General features: G+C 45.5%; 1 protein-coding gene across 1 annotated transcript; it reads right to left on the reverse strand.

Moving 5' to 3' along the window:
• Positions 1-430: 430 nt before the first annotated feature.
• LOC116762367 (butyrophilin subfamily 3 member A1-like) lies at positions 431-13,100 on the reverse strand. Its single transcript, XM_032649254.1, is given in 11 exon segments — positions 431-1,382; positions 2,912-2,938; positions 3,373-3,399; positions 3,802-3,828; positions 3,916-3,936; positions 4,119-4,319; positions 6,148-6,429; positions 7,840-8,187; positions 8,425-8,514; positions 11,825-12,023; positions 12,961-13,100. Coding segments are annotated over 10 exon segments (1,893 nt in total). The 5' UTR covers positions 11,991-12,023; positions 12,961-13,100; the 3' UTR covers positions 431-678.
• Between the last annotated feature and the right edge of the window lie 576 nt (positions 13,101-13,676).

Raw genomic sequence — 13,676 nt, forward strand, 5'->3', positions numbered from 1 at the left:
CCCTTTAGTAGTTAAGATTTTGGCCTTTAGTCCCTTTGCAGTCCTGTGTGATGCAGTCACTGTGAATTCATTCTCTGGACCAACTCACCCGGCAGAGCCAATCCAGCGAAGCGCTGGACCTATGGCTCTGACTGTTGACCTTGAAGGAACCCAGTGGGGTGTGGCCTCCATAGACACCTACAGTGATCCTTACCCTGGGGTGCCCTGGGAAGGGACACTCAGGGCTGCACGTGGTCCCTTCCCCACAGGGGCAGTCGGGCTGGAAAACAGGCTAGCGGGTAGAGGGTGGGTGGAGGTGGGGGACAGGGGCCAAACATTCCCCTGCAGCACTAACTGATGAATTATATAAGTCGCTTAACTCGGCCCTACCTCAGTTTCCACACTTGCGCAATGAGGCTATATCACAGGGTTGCTGTGAGGATTAAAGGAGAACATTTATTTAAAGCTTTGACACAACCCCCAGTACACTTACGTCATCCGTAAATGTTTTATATTCAAATCACAGCTGTCATTTACTAGCTGAGTGACCTTTGCGAAGTGAATTCACTTTTCTGCACCCTGGTTCCTGTCTCCATATAAAGGAGACAATAAAGCAGTATCAAACTCAACTGTCCATATGGAATAAATAATTGTATTAATATTAGTGAAGTGCTTCACACAGTGTGTGTCTTTGGTATTTTACGGTTGTGATTTGTTGCTGGTAGGGAAGAGGCCCTCGGCTTCAGGCTGGGCAGGGAGAAGCAAGGACGTTACTTCAGCCTGAGGCTCCCCATTCTCATCAGCTGAGCCCAGGGCCACGGGGGTCTCCAGAGAAAGGTCAGGCTCTGGGTCAGGAACACTGGAACTCCCCACTCCTGTCAATGCTGGGCAAATGGTCAAGGCAGTGGGCTCCAAGGTCAAAATCCTGAAAACGGGCCACAGAGGCCCAGAGAAGGAGGTGTGCGGGAAGGTGTACACATGAGATCCATCCGCGGCGTTGTAGAAGGAGATCTCACCAGTCTCGTAGTCCAGGAAAATCCCCACTTTTTGAGGAGGGTTGGCAATTGTCAGTTTGGTCCCGGGGTCAGTGAGAGCCCGATAGTCATTCCCATCAGACAGCCCCATAGTCCAGAAGCCATTCTCGGGTGTCATTTTAATCCAACATTTTCTCTCCACGTTCTCCCTGCACACCCCGACGTGCCACTCTTTCCTGTCCCCAACCTCTACCTCCCAGTAGTGTCTCCCTGACGTGAAGCTCTTGCAGCCAAGCACACAGTAATGCCAATCAAATCTCTTGGGGTTGTCTGGCAGATTCTGTCGTTTGTCTGCTCACTGCAAGCTCCTCTGGTCGTCAGAAACAAGCAGGATGGGGTTTGCTGTGTTCGGATCCAATATCACATCCACTGCAGAAAGTTTGGGGATGGGGTCATGGGTCAGCCATTGTTCTTAGATCTCAGAGCCTCAGCCCTCAAGGCCTGGGTCTGGTTGAAGAAGCCCAAGTCCAGAGCTGGGTGTCCCCAACCTGCCCTGAATGTGACCCCCTTAGCAATACCAAAAGAAAGCCATCAGGGGTCTTAAGTTCAGTGGGAAAGAGGAGGGTGATGAGGGTCAGGGTCTTCTTAACTGACACCTGGAGCTGGCTCTTTCCTTCTACCTTTTTCCTGTTTCCCTCCCCGAAATGACTCTGCCCACCTGTGCTTCATAGGCACATAGGTTTAAATTTCAATCCTTGCACTATTGCTTATGAACTGAATGTCTTTTCCTTTTCTCTTTTCCCATAGACTTAAGCTATATAATATCTTTAAGCCTCAACTTTCTTAACTGAAAAATGGGGATAAAAATACTAATCTCTAGGGTAGGAAGACAACACATGTTGTGTATTTGGCTCAGGGCTGGGCATGGAGGAAGCGGCCTGATCTTACAAAAGCTGCCAGGCCTTTTCTGTGCTAAGGGCCATGTTGGGGGCTTTATGTGCTCCCAGACCCACTCTCCATCTTGCTCCACCCTCTTCTGGGCCCTGGGAATCTGTCCTCTATGGACAGTGTCACTGGGTTCTCTTGCCTCTGGTCGCCTGCTGGATTTGGCCAATGGGAGGTACTAGCTGAAGACTGGAAGGAGGAAGAAGAGAGGCACAGCATTTATTTTTTCCCCTTTCTTCCCTGCCAGCTTCAGATGGTGATGCTCTAACAAAAGGATGACTTTTCTCAGGCAGCCCTCTCCTTGAGCTATAGCTTCCTCTGGGCTGTACCCTCTCCCTATCTCTTCAGGCCCAGGGGTGGTGACAGCTCCCCACTGTTGTGAGTCCTGGGGGACGGAATGTTCCTTTGTCGGCTTCCCTTTACCCTCTTTTTTGCCTTTGTAAATAGTCCCTTCTTTAAACCCTCTTCAGCCACCCATTTTGAATATACCATCTCTTTCTTCCTGTTTTTTTGACCAAATACACATTCATGAGCTCATTTAGTCTTTACCTCAACTCTCACATAAATAGGAATTACAATCATCGTCTAAAATTGAGGCGAGTGAAGCTCAAAACATCAAGTGACCTGAGGACACACAGCGGCAGGAGGTGGCATACGGAGCTTGGGAAAGGACAAGATCTCTGAGCATTGCTTTCTCTCCTTGATCACGTTGCATCCTCGCTCTCCCTGTAGTATTAGTTCACTCTGCCTGTCCTTCCCCTCAGCTCCACCTTTGATGCCTCTTCCTTCCCATAAAGGTCTATGGAAGCCCAGGAGAGCAATTCTCCCTGGTTCTCTGGGCTCTCAGTGGCAGGGCATGGGAGATAGGCACAGCCTTGAGATCGAGGCCTCAAGTCATCTGCCCGGAACTCTCCCAGTCATGGGGACTTGTCCCAGAATCTCAAGACTTGGAGAAGAAAAAGGGAATATGGTCCCTCGGGTTGTTGTCCTAGGGGACATAGTGATTCACTCACCAGCTTGGAAAAGGGCCTTCTTCCACTCTGAAAGAAAGGAGACACAATAAGGAAAGGTCATTAATTCTGATCTTTCCCTTACCCATTCTCCTCAATAAGCCTTTTCTGTGTCCCTTCAGTCTCTTCCAGTATCCAGCTTCCTTCCTCTACAGCTCTGACAGATTAGGCATAAAAGGTCTCAAAAATGGTGGACTTCCTCATCGGGCTGCAGGTGACATGGCCAGGCTACAGTAGGCTGTGTGCCAGCTGGGTGGGGAGTGGCTGAAAGTGCCCAGATGCTGTATCTGAAGGGCCTCTCTGAGGCTGCAGTAAAGCAGGGGTGGTATTCCCCACAGAAAATGAGCCTCTTGGTTAGATCTGAGTATTCCTACTGGGAATGCCAATGCGTCACACAGCAGGGAAAAAGTTGGAATGCTTATACACATGAGCCAGGAAACTCAGAGGACATCCAGGTCACTCACCAGGATAGGCCTGAGACTTCTCCCCACCTACAAGGGAAGAAAGGCAGAGACGTCAACTGAACTCTGTCATTTCCTTTCTCCTCCTTTTGCACCCATCTCTCCTTCTTTTTGACCACCTACCCTTCCTACTTCCTCCCTCTGCCGTTCAACTCTCTCCTCCCCTCTCTTCCTTACGGGGGCGGGAAGGAGGGGGAATGAAGGCCCCTTTCTCCATTAAAAAACCAAACAAAACACTCATGATTCTCTCCTCATTTCTCCCCAAAAACCACTTCCCCCCAATCAGCCTCCCATATTTCTTTCCTTGGGAAAAAGGATCCGGAACATTCCTTCAGCCCAGGGCAGAGTTAGTGGCTGAGGAAACTGGCTGGAAAATACTCAGGCAGAGACAGCCTTGGATGAGAATTTGGAGAAAATGTCAGAGCCACTCACGAGCCATGTACTGGATCTTTCTCCACTCTGCAATGGAAGAAGGTGATGAGTCATTAAGAGGCCCAGCGGGGGATAGGAAGATGAGCTTGGGTCCCTGGGGGCATCAGAACTTACTGAGTTCATACTCGAGTGTCTCTGGAAAAGAAGCAGAAAAAAAAAAAAAGTACTGTTATGGGGATGGAAGGAGGAGGACCTCTAGAATATAAACCTTAAAAATGACCTAGTGCCGGGTTGGATGCACAGGATGGGGATGCAGAGAGGTAGTCCGGCTCCCTCCTGTAGGCACAGGCCTTAGATTCCCTCTCGGGGTCAGATACCTTTTATTCTTTGTTCCTGCTCTTTTTCTGCCCTTGCTGTTTCTTTTTCCTCTTCTGCTCTCTCTTTCTCCATGAATAGAGCCTTCTTTTCTTTCCTCTGTAGCCACAGGAAGTAACCAGCCCCTGCGAGGAGCAGCAGACAGACAGGCAGCGTCCCCGCGAAGACAGCGATCCAGCGCTGGGCCCTTCTTCAGAAGGGATCTGCAATGGGATCCAGTCTTAGCCTCTCACCCTCAGGACAGGGTTCATGGAGTTTATCTCCTGCCGTCAAATGATCTTTCTCTTCCTAAGTTCTCAGAGAACTTTAGGGAAGACTGCAGTAAACCCTAGTAAGGGTTTGTATTTATAGCAATAGCAAATACCATTACTTGTCTTGAAAGGTCTGCCTCTCACATGTAAATGTGATACTTGAGCATCGCAATCAAGTTTTTTCTAATTAAAATTTACAATAGGTTATATTCACTTGGTTCAAATATCAAATTAAAAAAAACGTAAAACGTCACCCAAGTCTCCTTTTCACTTCCTCTGCCCGCCTCCTTTAATTAGACTCATTTAATCAGCCTAGTATGGTGACTAAGAATGTGCACTTGGGAGCTGGGGGGGCCTGGGTTCAAATTCTGATTCCTCCACCTGACTAGCAGTGTGACCTTGGACTAATTAGTTAACCATTCTATTCCAGGTGTCCTAATCTGTAAAACGGGGGTGATAATAAAATTAATAATAATAATAATAGAATAATAAAACCTAACTCATAAGGTTAAAGCATTAAATTAATGTTTATAAAGCATTATAAACACATAGAGAGTGCTATACAAGAGTATATTAAATCTAAAAATATAAATGTATTCTTATTTCTTCTTGTTTACTCCAAAGATAACGTTCTGTATAAACTGCTCTGTGTCTTGCTTGTTCTGTTCACATTGTATCTTGCAAATCTTTCCATATTAGTACAGGCAGAATGCCTGTGTTTCCTTTCAGAGCTGGACAATATTCCATTGCATAAAAATTCCCCATTAATGGATATTTGCACAGTCGCTAACTTGTTGCTCTTATAGTTAATGCTATAAGAAATAACTTTTTACATGGGTAGTTTTCTACACATGCAAGCATATCTGTCAGATAAATTCCTAGAAGTGGGATTTTGGATCAATAAGTAGGTAGTTTGGATATATATTGCTATATTGCCCCCGAAAGCAATTGTGCCAATTCATACCAAAAATATATCAAATTATGTATAACAAAAAATGTCTAAGAGTGACTGTCTCCCCACAATCCTACCATCAGAATGTTTTATCAACCAGCACTCTTTTGTTTTGTTTTATCTTGTTGCCAGTCTCACAAGTGGAAAATGTTTTAATATACATTTCTCTATTGAGTGAGGTTGGACACTTTCATTCCTTTTCTGTGAACGAATAATTCATATCCTTTGCTTTTTTTCTACTGGTTTGTTTCATATTTTAAGGAGATTAGTGCTTTCTCTAAATTATGAGTTGTACATATTCCCCCTGCCCTCATTTTGTCATTTGTCTTTGCTTAAGGATTTGGTCTTTACCACTTCTCCCCCAATTCCCGTTGCCTGTCACAGTTTCTGGCACATAGGAAATGCTCAGTAAATACTTGTGACGTTATAACAGGGAAAAAAAAACATCCCCGGAGCAAGAAGACACCTCTGGAACCCTGCTCAGTGCCTCGTTTTCACTGCAAACTCAGCACAGAGAATCACACGTCCTCCTTCTTTCTTTTCTTTTTTTCCTTTTTAAAATTCATTTTTATTTCATTTAATTTATTTTTATATTTTTCTCTTTTTAATATGGCTATGCTACATTTCAATTGGTTAATGTTTAAATTGTCATTTTAAAAAATTTTCTACAGATTAAATTTTACATATGCCTCTTTTAAGGTGCATTTAATGGAATTTTAAAAATTGAAGTATAATTGACTTATAATATTATATTAGTTCCAGGTGTTCACATCTTTCTTCTTCCAATAGCCACAGCTCAATATACCTGAGGCTAAGCAGGGTACTGACCTGCAATGGAAATCTGGGCTGTCTTTTCCTTGTTGAGGAGGGGATTTCTGATGATACAGGACACCCCTTCTCCAGAGCTGCTTTTCACCGTTAGAGATGATGTGACTGCATGCAGGCCCGCTCCATCTGTAGCTGGAGGTGCTGCCACGGCTGGCATGTTCTGGCCCTTGGCATCTCTCCACTGTATTTGGGGCTGGGGATACCAGCCGGTGGATGTGCACCCCAGGTGGATCCCTCCATCCTCATGGCCCTTCATTTCAATGTGAAGATCCGAACCTAGAGCTGTGGAAGGGACAAATGAACCTCAATTCTTGGGAGCCTCCAGTATCAGTGAGGGTCTCAGCAGGAACTGTATGGCACACCCATGTTAGATAATTAAAGTAGGGTTTCATTAAGAAGCTGTTTACAAAAGGGTGGTCATTAGTGAGGAGAAAACTATATGGGGTAGAGCAATAGCCCAGGGCCAGGAACAACAGAGCTGTTACCACCCACCCCTAAACCCAAAGGGAGGTGGAGAGGAAGCCGTTTTGAAGACCTAAAAGGAGAGAGTCACGTAGAGAGGACTTTCATAAGAGGAGCTGTGATCTTTGCAAAGAGCACGCAGCCAGCTAAAGGTGGCCCTGCAGGGAGAAAGCCAGGGGCATAAGTACCCGGACTTCTCTCCTCCTCTCCTCCTCTATCTTCAGCTATGGCTCCCCATTGACCAAACTCGGCCAGAAGCCACAGTGCAAGAGAATGCTCTGAGAAAGAGAAATGCAACCTTTGACATTGGACATGGGCCTGGTCTTGGTGTTCTCCTGGGGAACACAAGCCATTTCATGGAACGTCAGCATCAAAGGGCCCTTTGTCACTATGACGGGTCAAGACCAAAACAAGACCAGCAACAATCATGTCTGAACATAGAGAAAAACACGAACACTGTCCAAAACACAACGAAGACCAAACATCCTCCTGTCCTGGCTGTGAGACGATGCTCCTTTACCAGTCCCGGCTTTAGCTTCACTCTAGTCTTCCTCCTGGGTAAGATTTATGAAGATACCCACCCACAGAATTACACTCCCCCTCCTCCCTGACAGCATCCAATCCAGAGCAAAGCCTATTTCCATAAACGCTGCCCCAAATCCCCTAACAGAAGCCCAAAGTCTGTACCAAGTCTCCTCTAACAGCCTCTTTCTGAGACCCCCAGTTCCCACGTGGCATGGACTCCCTCTCCTGCAGCAAGGATTAAAGTCAACTGGTACAACTGCAGGGGTGTTCCTGGGAACTCGGGTTGGAGAACAGTTGCTGTACAGACGCTGTCCCTACAGGTCAGCCTCCCAGGGCTCAGAGCAGGGTGTACCTGGTGGGGCGCCAGAAGCCACAGGGAATGCAGCTGAACCCAAACCACTGCGCATCATCTCTGAGGAGATGTTTTCTTATCCTTCTCATCCCCGACCTTCCACTTTCCAGCTTAGACCCTGGCCACCAGCAGGAGGGAGTTCTCTACTTGATATGATAGGGTACAGGAGGGAGTCTTCCTGGAGGAAGACCTGCATCTTTCCCGAGGGCCTCAGAGAAACAAAGTTGGAAGGCAGCGGAGGCAGTACCTGGTGATCGACCAGGAGCTCTGCGAGGTGGATTTGGAGCATGAGCTCTGTGTCTGCCCCCAGGCCCCACAGAGGAGTGAGCTCAGAACAAAACCCGGAGGCTCACCTGCAACTTTCAGCTCCACCAAGGCTTTTTCGTAGAAGTTGCCATCTTGGAAATAACACAGGTAGTTTCCACTGTCAGAGGCTCTGACGCTGTGAATTTGGAGAGCAGCCTTCCCTGCAGTGATGCCATCTCTTAAAATCTCAGTTCTCCCTCGATACTCTGCCGTCTGTCTGTCTTCTACTTCCTTGCCATGTGCATACATGAAAACTACCTGCCCGAGGCTGGATCTCACCCACTTCAGTTCCATGTTCTCTGCGCTCATCTTCGGGGACAGGTGACAGGGCAGCTCAGCGTCTTCACCCACCATGGCCAGGATGGGCCCAGGGGGTCCAATCACAGCAAACTGAGCTGGTCAGCAAAAGGGGGAAACTCCATGAGAGGGAGTTGGGGCCATGATGGTAAGGGGGTGTCTCAGGCAGAAAAACCTAGAGAGGCACAGGATCCTGACAGAAGGACATCTGTCTTAATGGCATGTGTACTTTCAGTATGTGATGGGACTTCCAGGAATGAACGGTCAAAGGTTCTGGCTGGGCGCTAACAGGTAATTGTCTGCTTCCGATACATAAAAGCAGCATCGTTCCCTACCTGAGCAAGAGGTGAGCAGCTGGACCAAGATGATGCAGACAAGGAGGTGGGGCAGAGGGAAGTCTAGAGACAGCGCCATTCTCATCTGTGCTGCAAATAGAGAGAGGCAAGGAGTCAGGCAGAAATACGGCCTGGAAGAAGATGGATAATTCTGCGTGGAATTCTGAGGTTTCCACGCAGAATTCTTCACCTCAACAGGGCCAGCTCAGGGCGAAACACAGGATCACTAGGGTGATGACCCAAGATCTTCCTCTGCCGAAATGTCTGCTTGGGAGCCTCTTCCCCTTTGCGTTCCAATATGGAAAATCTCCCATAAAAGTATGTATGTTAAGTGTGCAGACAGTAACCCTAACCCATCCGGAAATCCCTGGGTCTGCTGTCTGAACATGTTCAGAATCTTTACCCGCGCCCACACTTCCCCAGCTACGCCAGGTCCAAGCCTCCACCATCACACTCTGATTAATATGGGACCTTCCTCTCTGGGTCCCCTGATTCTGCTTGTATCCCCTACAGTCTCAACACAACATCCAGAACATTCCTTGAGTCACATCCTGTCACTCCTCTGCTCAGCACTTTCCAGTGGCTCCCATTTCACTCAGAGTAGATGCTGAAGTCTTTCCAGTGGCTGGCATGGTCCTCCAGGACCTGCACTCCTCATTTCATCTCCCGTACTCTCCCCGTCTCTGCTCTGGCCACACTGCCCTTCCTGCCGCTCCTTGAACAGGACATGACAGAGGATCTTGACCTCAACTCTTCCCTCTACCTGGAACCCTCTTCCCTGCATATTCACAAGCTCACTCTCTTGCCTCCTTCAAATCTTTCCTTTAAAGTCAGTTCCTCTATGGGACCTTCTCTGACCACAGAATTATAGCAAACTGCTCCCATCCCCCTGAATCTGCTCTCTTTTTCCCATTGAATTTTCACCAGTGAACATTTCATACATTTATCGTGTGTCTCCACCTGCTAGAATGTAAGCTCCACAAAACAATGATATTGGTCTGCTTTGTTTCCTGATGTGTAAGAAGCCTGTAGCATGGTGGTGGTTCACATGGAAACCTCAGTAAATATTTGTTGAATGAGTGAATGGATGAGGAGTTACATATTAAACCATCAATACTCACTAGCATTTTAGTTCACTTTAGATGATCAGATTAGTTGGTGGCCATCCAACTAATGGATGGAGAGGAGGGGAGGCGGAGAATTCATGAGGATAAGTGTTTTTCTCCATAATGACAGTGCTCTTTTGGTCTGGCTTAGAGAGCAGAGCTTGGCCTCTTGTGGTCCCACTGGGACTTGCCTATATTAATGTGTTGTTCCTATTTTTCACTAAAGCGGTTTCAAGGAGCAAGCCTGTCCTGGACATGCAAGTGTTGCAACTTGATGTGCCTTAATGCGCTGTTTTCACAATTGTTCTGGGAATTCCCTGGCGGTCCAGTGGTTAGTACTCTGCGCTTTCACTGCTGGGTTCGATCCCTGGTTGGGGAGCTAATCCCATGCGTGGCCCCCCAAAAATTGTTCTTTGGGGGAGAAACACCTGTTCTTTGGGGGAGAAACATTTCTGGAAAGGAAGTGATTCCTTTCTCTTCTTCCCTTTCCTCATGTGTTCACCAACGCTCCTCGGCAGATGGCCTGCCTCTGGGCTCACCAGCAATGGATAATTTTCCTACCTTGGTCTTTGCACTGCTAGAGAAGTGCCTTTTAGGGGCGGAGATGTATGTGCTAGCACCGGCACAGAAGGGGCAAATATGTCAACCGAGAAGCACACAGCAGCCCAACACAGCTCACACCTCTATGCAGTGCTGGCGTTCTTCCAGCTCAGAGGCAGGGCCCCGCAACTCCCCAGTCCCAGACCAATGTTTCCAAATGTATCTTGGCTCAGAAAAGCACCTTTACCTCCTTTTAGGCATGGTCTGTGGGATCACTGTGAACTTTTGTGTTAAGGGAAGTGTGTGGCCCTTGCCAACTAGCCAGGCTTGATTCTAGCTGGAGTTCTAACTCGGCTTCCATCCCAGCCACCCCAGAGTTGGCTGTGTCCCTAAATAGTAGAGACCCTGAGAGTCGGCCTAGGTGGATTACTCCAAGACAGGACTGAGAACTCTAGAAGTAGCCCCATCCCTTCTCCCATCATGTATTCTTTCCTTCCCTGAAAATGTCAGATGGAATGGTGTGCCGACAAATGACTCAGGGTGCCCGTCTGCGGAGCGACACTGCCGCCTCCTCTAGGTCCCAACCCATGGCCATCACCAAGTTCAAATCACTCTTCCATCAGACTCTGGTCAAGATCCTGGCAGATTCCCTGGGTCACCCAGAGGCTGAACCTACCACTTCTTTTTTTTTTTTTTTTTTTTTAATTTTGGCCAAGCTGCACAGTTTACAGGATCTCAGTTCCCCGACCAGGGACTGAATCCAGGCCACTGCAGTGAAAGTGCCCAAACCTAACCACTGGACCGCCAGGGAACTCCTATGAACCTACCACTTCTTAATCCCAAGGCAAGTGAACGGGAGAGTTAGGAATAAGACCAGGTCTCACCCGTGTGTTTTCATTCATTCAACAAATGTTTATCGAGCACTCACTGTGCGCCAGGCCCACTACAGGTTAGGTGTTGGAAATAAAAAGGGTGTGGGAAGTAAGTCATGGCACTATGATTCACGAGCTTTGTGATCTCAATCATGTGACAAAACCTATTTGAACTTCAGTTACTCATGAAACATTGTGAAATAGGAACTTTAGAACGTACATAATTGGCTCAGCAATTTCACTTCCAGATATCTGGTCCAGCAAAGCACTTGCATGGGTGCAGAGAGAATTATGTGTAAGGATGACACTGAAGCATTATTTTTAAAAGTTAAAAAAAAAAAAAAAAAGATGAACAACCTAACCAGCCACTCTAACCACTAACAGGAGACTGGTAAGTTAAATGAAGGCTCATCTGTATGAGGGAATTCGATATGGCAGTTAAGAGTGATTTACAGTCACTAACTCAGATAATCAAGATATATTAAACAAAAAGAACACTGCAGAAAAATACTAATGATTCTATTAAAAAACAACAACAAAGCTATAAATTTGTATATACATTTTTATGGGATCACCTTAAAAGAGTTCTGAAGGGCTACATGCTAAAATGAAAATCAGAGATTGAGTGAGAGACACTTGTCCTTTGCCCCCTATACTTTGAAAATTGTTTGGATGTTTTCAATTTTAAAGGTTTTCACGTTTTACTTAACAATTAAAAATTGTTACAAATAATTATTGTGACTGTAACACATTAGTTGTTCAGAAAATACCGACTCCTGTAAATCAACTGTATGTCAATAAATAAATAAATAAAAATAAAATACCAACTCTTCACACCAATTCCCCCAAAACAAACCAGCATGAGGCCCGCATTCATAGTACCTGCTGTCGTGATACGTGTACCGGGAACTGCCTTTGAGAACAAGGCCCGCAGAGGTGGGTGGGTGGGTTGAAGAGGAGCCGGGAGCAGAAATCTGTGCTGATGGGTATTCTCTGGAGCCTGCCTGAAACCCGGACAACACTCAGACAAAAGACTGCCTTTCACCATATCCTCTGCTCTTCAACACTACTCTCTAAGCTGCTAGAGAGAGGACAGTATTATTATTATTATGATTATTATATAGGTAACAATTTCAGTGCTGTCCTCAGAGTGAGGAATATATTTTCACTAATTTTTTTAGGATATTTATTGGGTTTTGTTCCTGATTATAGACAACTTCAAAATGGAGAAAAATATGAAGGAATAAAATTTAAATAATCTGTGATGGTAATCATATACTTTGCTTCATGGGAATATAACTATTTCTGGAAGTATTTTGGCCATAGATATATACTAAATGCCTGAAAATTGTCAAAATTATAATTTGACCCAGAAATTCCACTTGTAGAAATTACTCCTAAAAAAAAAATCAGGTATTAACACAAACGTTCATGTTTAAAGCGGTTCATCATAAGTAAGATCTACAACAGCAAAATGTAGATACAATTTAAATGTCCAAATTCGATCCAGTTTTATTACAATTAGAAATAAAAACTCTTTATTAAAAATATGATTCCTAATGACTGTATGAAAATCCCTTTTATGATTGGACAGTGTGTTTGTATCCATTCTCCAACTCTTGTATATGTAGCTTGGTTCAGATTTTTGTAATTGCAAATAATTCTGTGATGCACAGCTTTACATATAAATCTTTAAGGCACATCTCTTTTTAAAATCTCTTAGAACAGATTCCCAGAGATGACTAAGAGAGATAAGAGTCCTTTGCTCCTTTCTGACCACAGTAAGCTCCTGAGAACATGCAGTTGGCAAGTTTTTTCAGTCACGTTGTCTCCTTCCCTTACATTTTCCAATTCAGGTCTTTAGCCTTTGCATTGTCCTGCTGGCTCCACCCCCTCATTCTCACACACAAGCACCAATCCCTTTCTCTGGATGAGGCCTGGAGGCCCACTCTCAGCTCTTCAGCCTCTCTCCCTCTAGGGCTCGTGGCCCTGGCTTTTACCCATTTTCCCACACTTACCTCTTGGCTATCCCATCTGAAAATCACAGCCCTCAGAATAAAGGTAATCAATAGAGGCTCTGTTACCTGGAAGAAAGGAAAAAGAAATATGCCTGCTCACTATGAAAAGTAGTAACAGGGTCATTCTGTGGAAGAATTAGTTTTTCGATTGGCTCAGAGGGGTGTTTCTCATCAGTTGCTGGGCAGAAACCAGTGAGGAAGTTTAAAATGAAAACTGAAACTGTATTGGATTGTACATGGTGAAGAAAAATTCCAGCCTAATTCTCACACTGTGTCACTCTGTGTTTTCCTAATTGAACCACTTATGTATATGTATAAATCAGTCTTTCATTATATATACCTATTTTACATCTTCTATATGATAATAGATTTATTTTATATCAGAAAAGATTTACTGAGTAGCGAAATAAAAGATTTTAACATGTGAAGAGAGGAAGATGTGCATTAATTAAAATGTTTCTGTGGCTACTTGCTAACGTCTGTTTGCACGTACACAGGCACGTGGAGGAGGATTTATCTTTTACAACAGAGCCAAATGAGAGTATGAACAGAAAACCAGACCCACTCCACCTTTTTTAGCACATCTGAAATTCAGGTCTCGGATCCATCACCAAATAACATAATTTTTAGATTTCCCAAAGCAGTGTTGCCGGTGACCGATTGGCATGTTTTACATTTTTCAGAAAGATTCTTATTTGGGGTGTTGCTCAGAAGCC

The sequence above is a fragment of the Phocoena sinus genome, chromosome 11 (assembly GCF_008692025.1).
Source record: "Phocoena sinus isolate mPhoSin1 chromosome 11, mPhoSin1.pri, whole genome shotgun sequence".
In the NCBI taxonomy this organism is placed as follows: Eukaryota; Metazoa; Chordata; class Mammalia; order Artiodactyla; family Phocoenidae; genus Phocoena; species Phocoena sinus.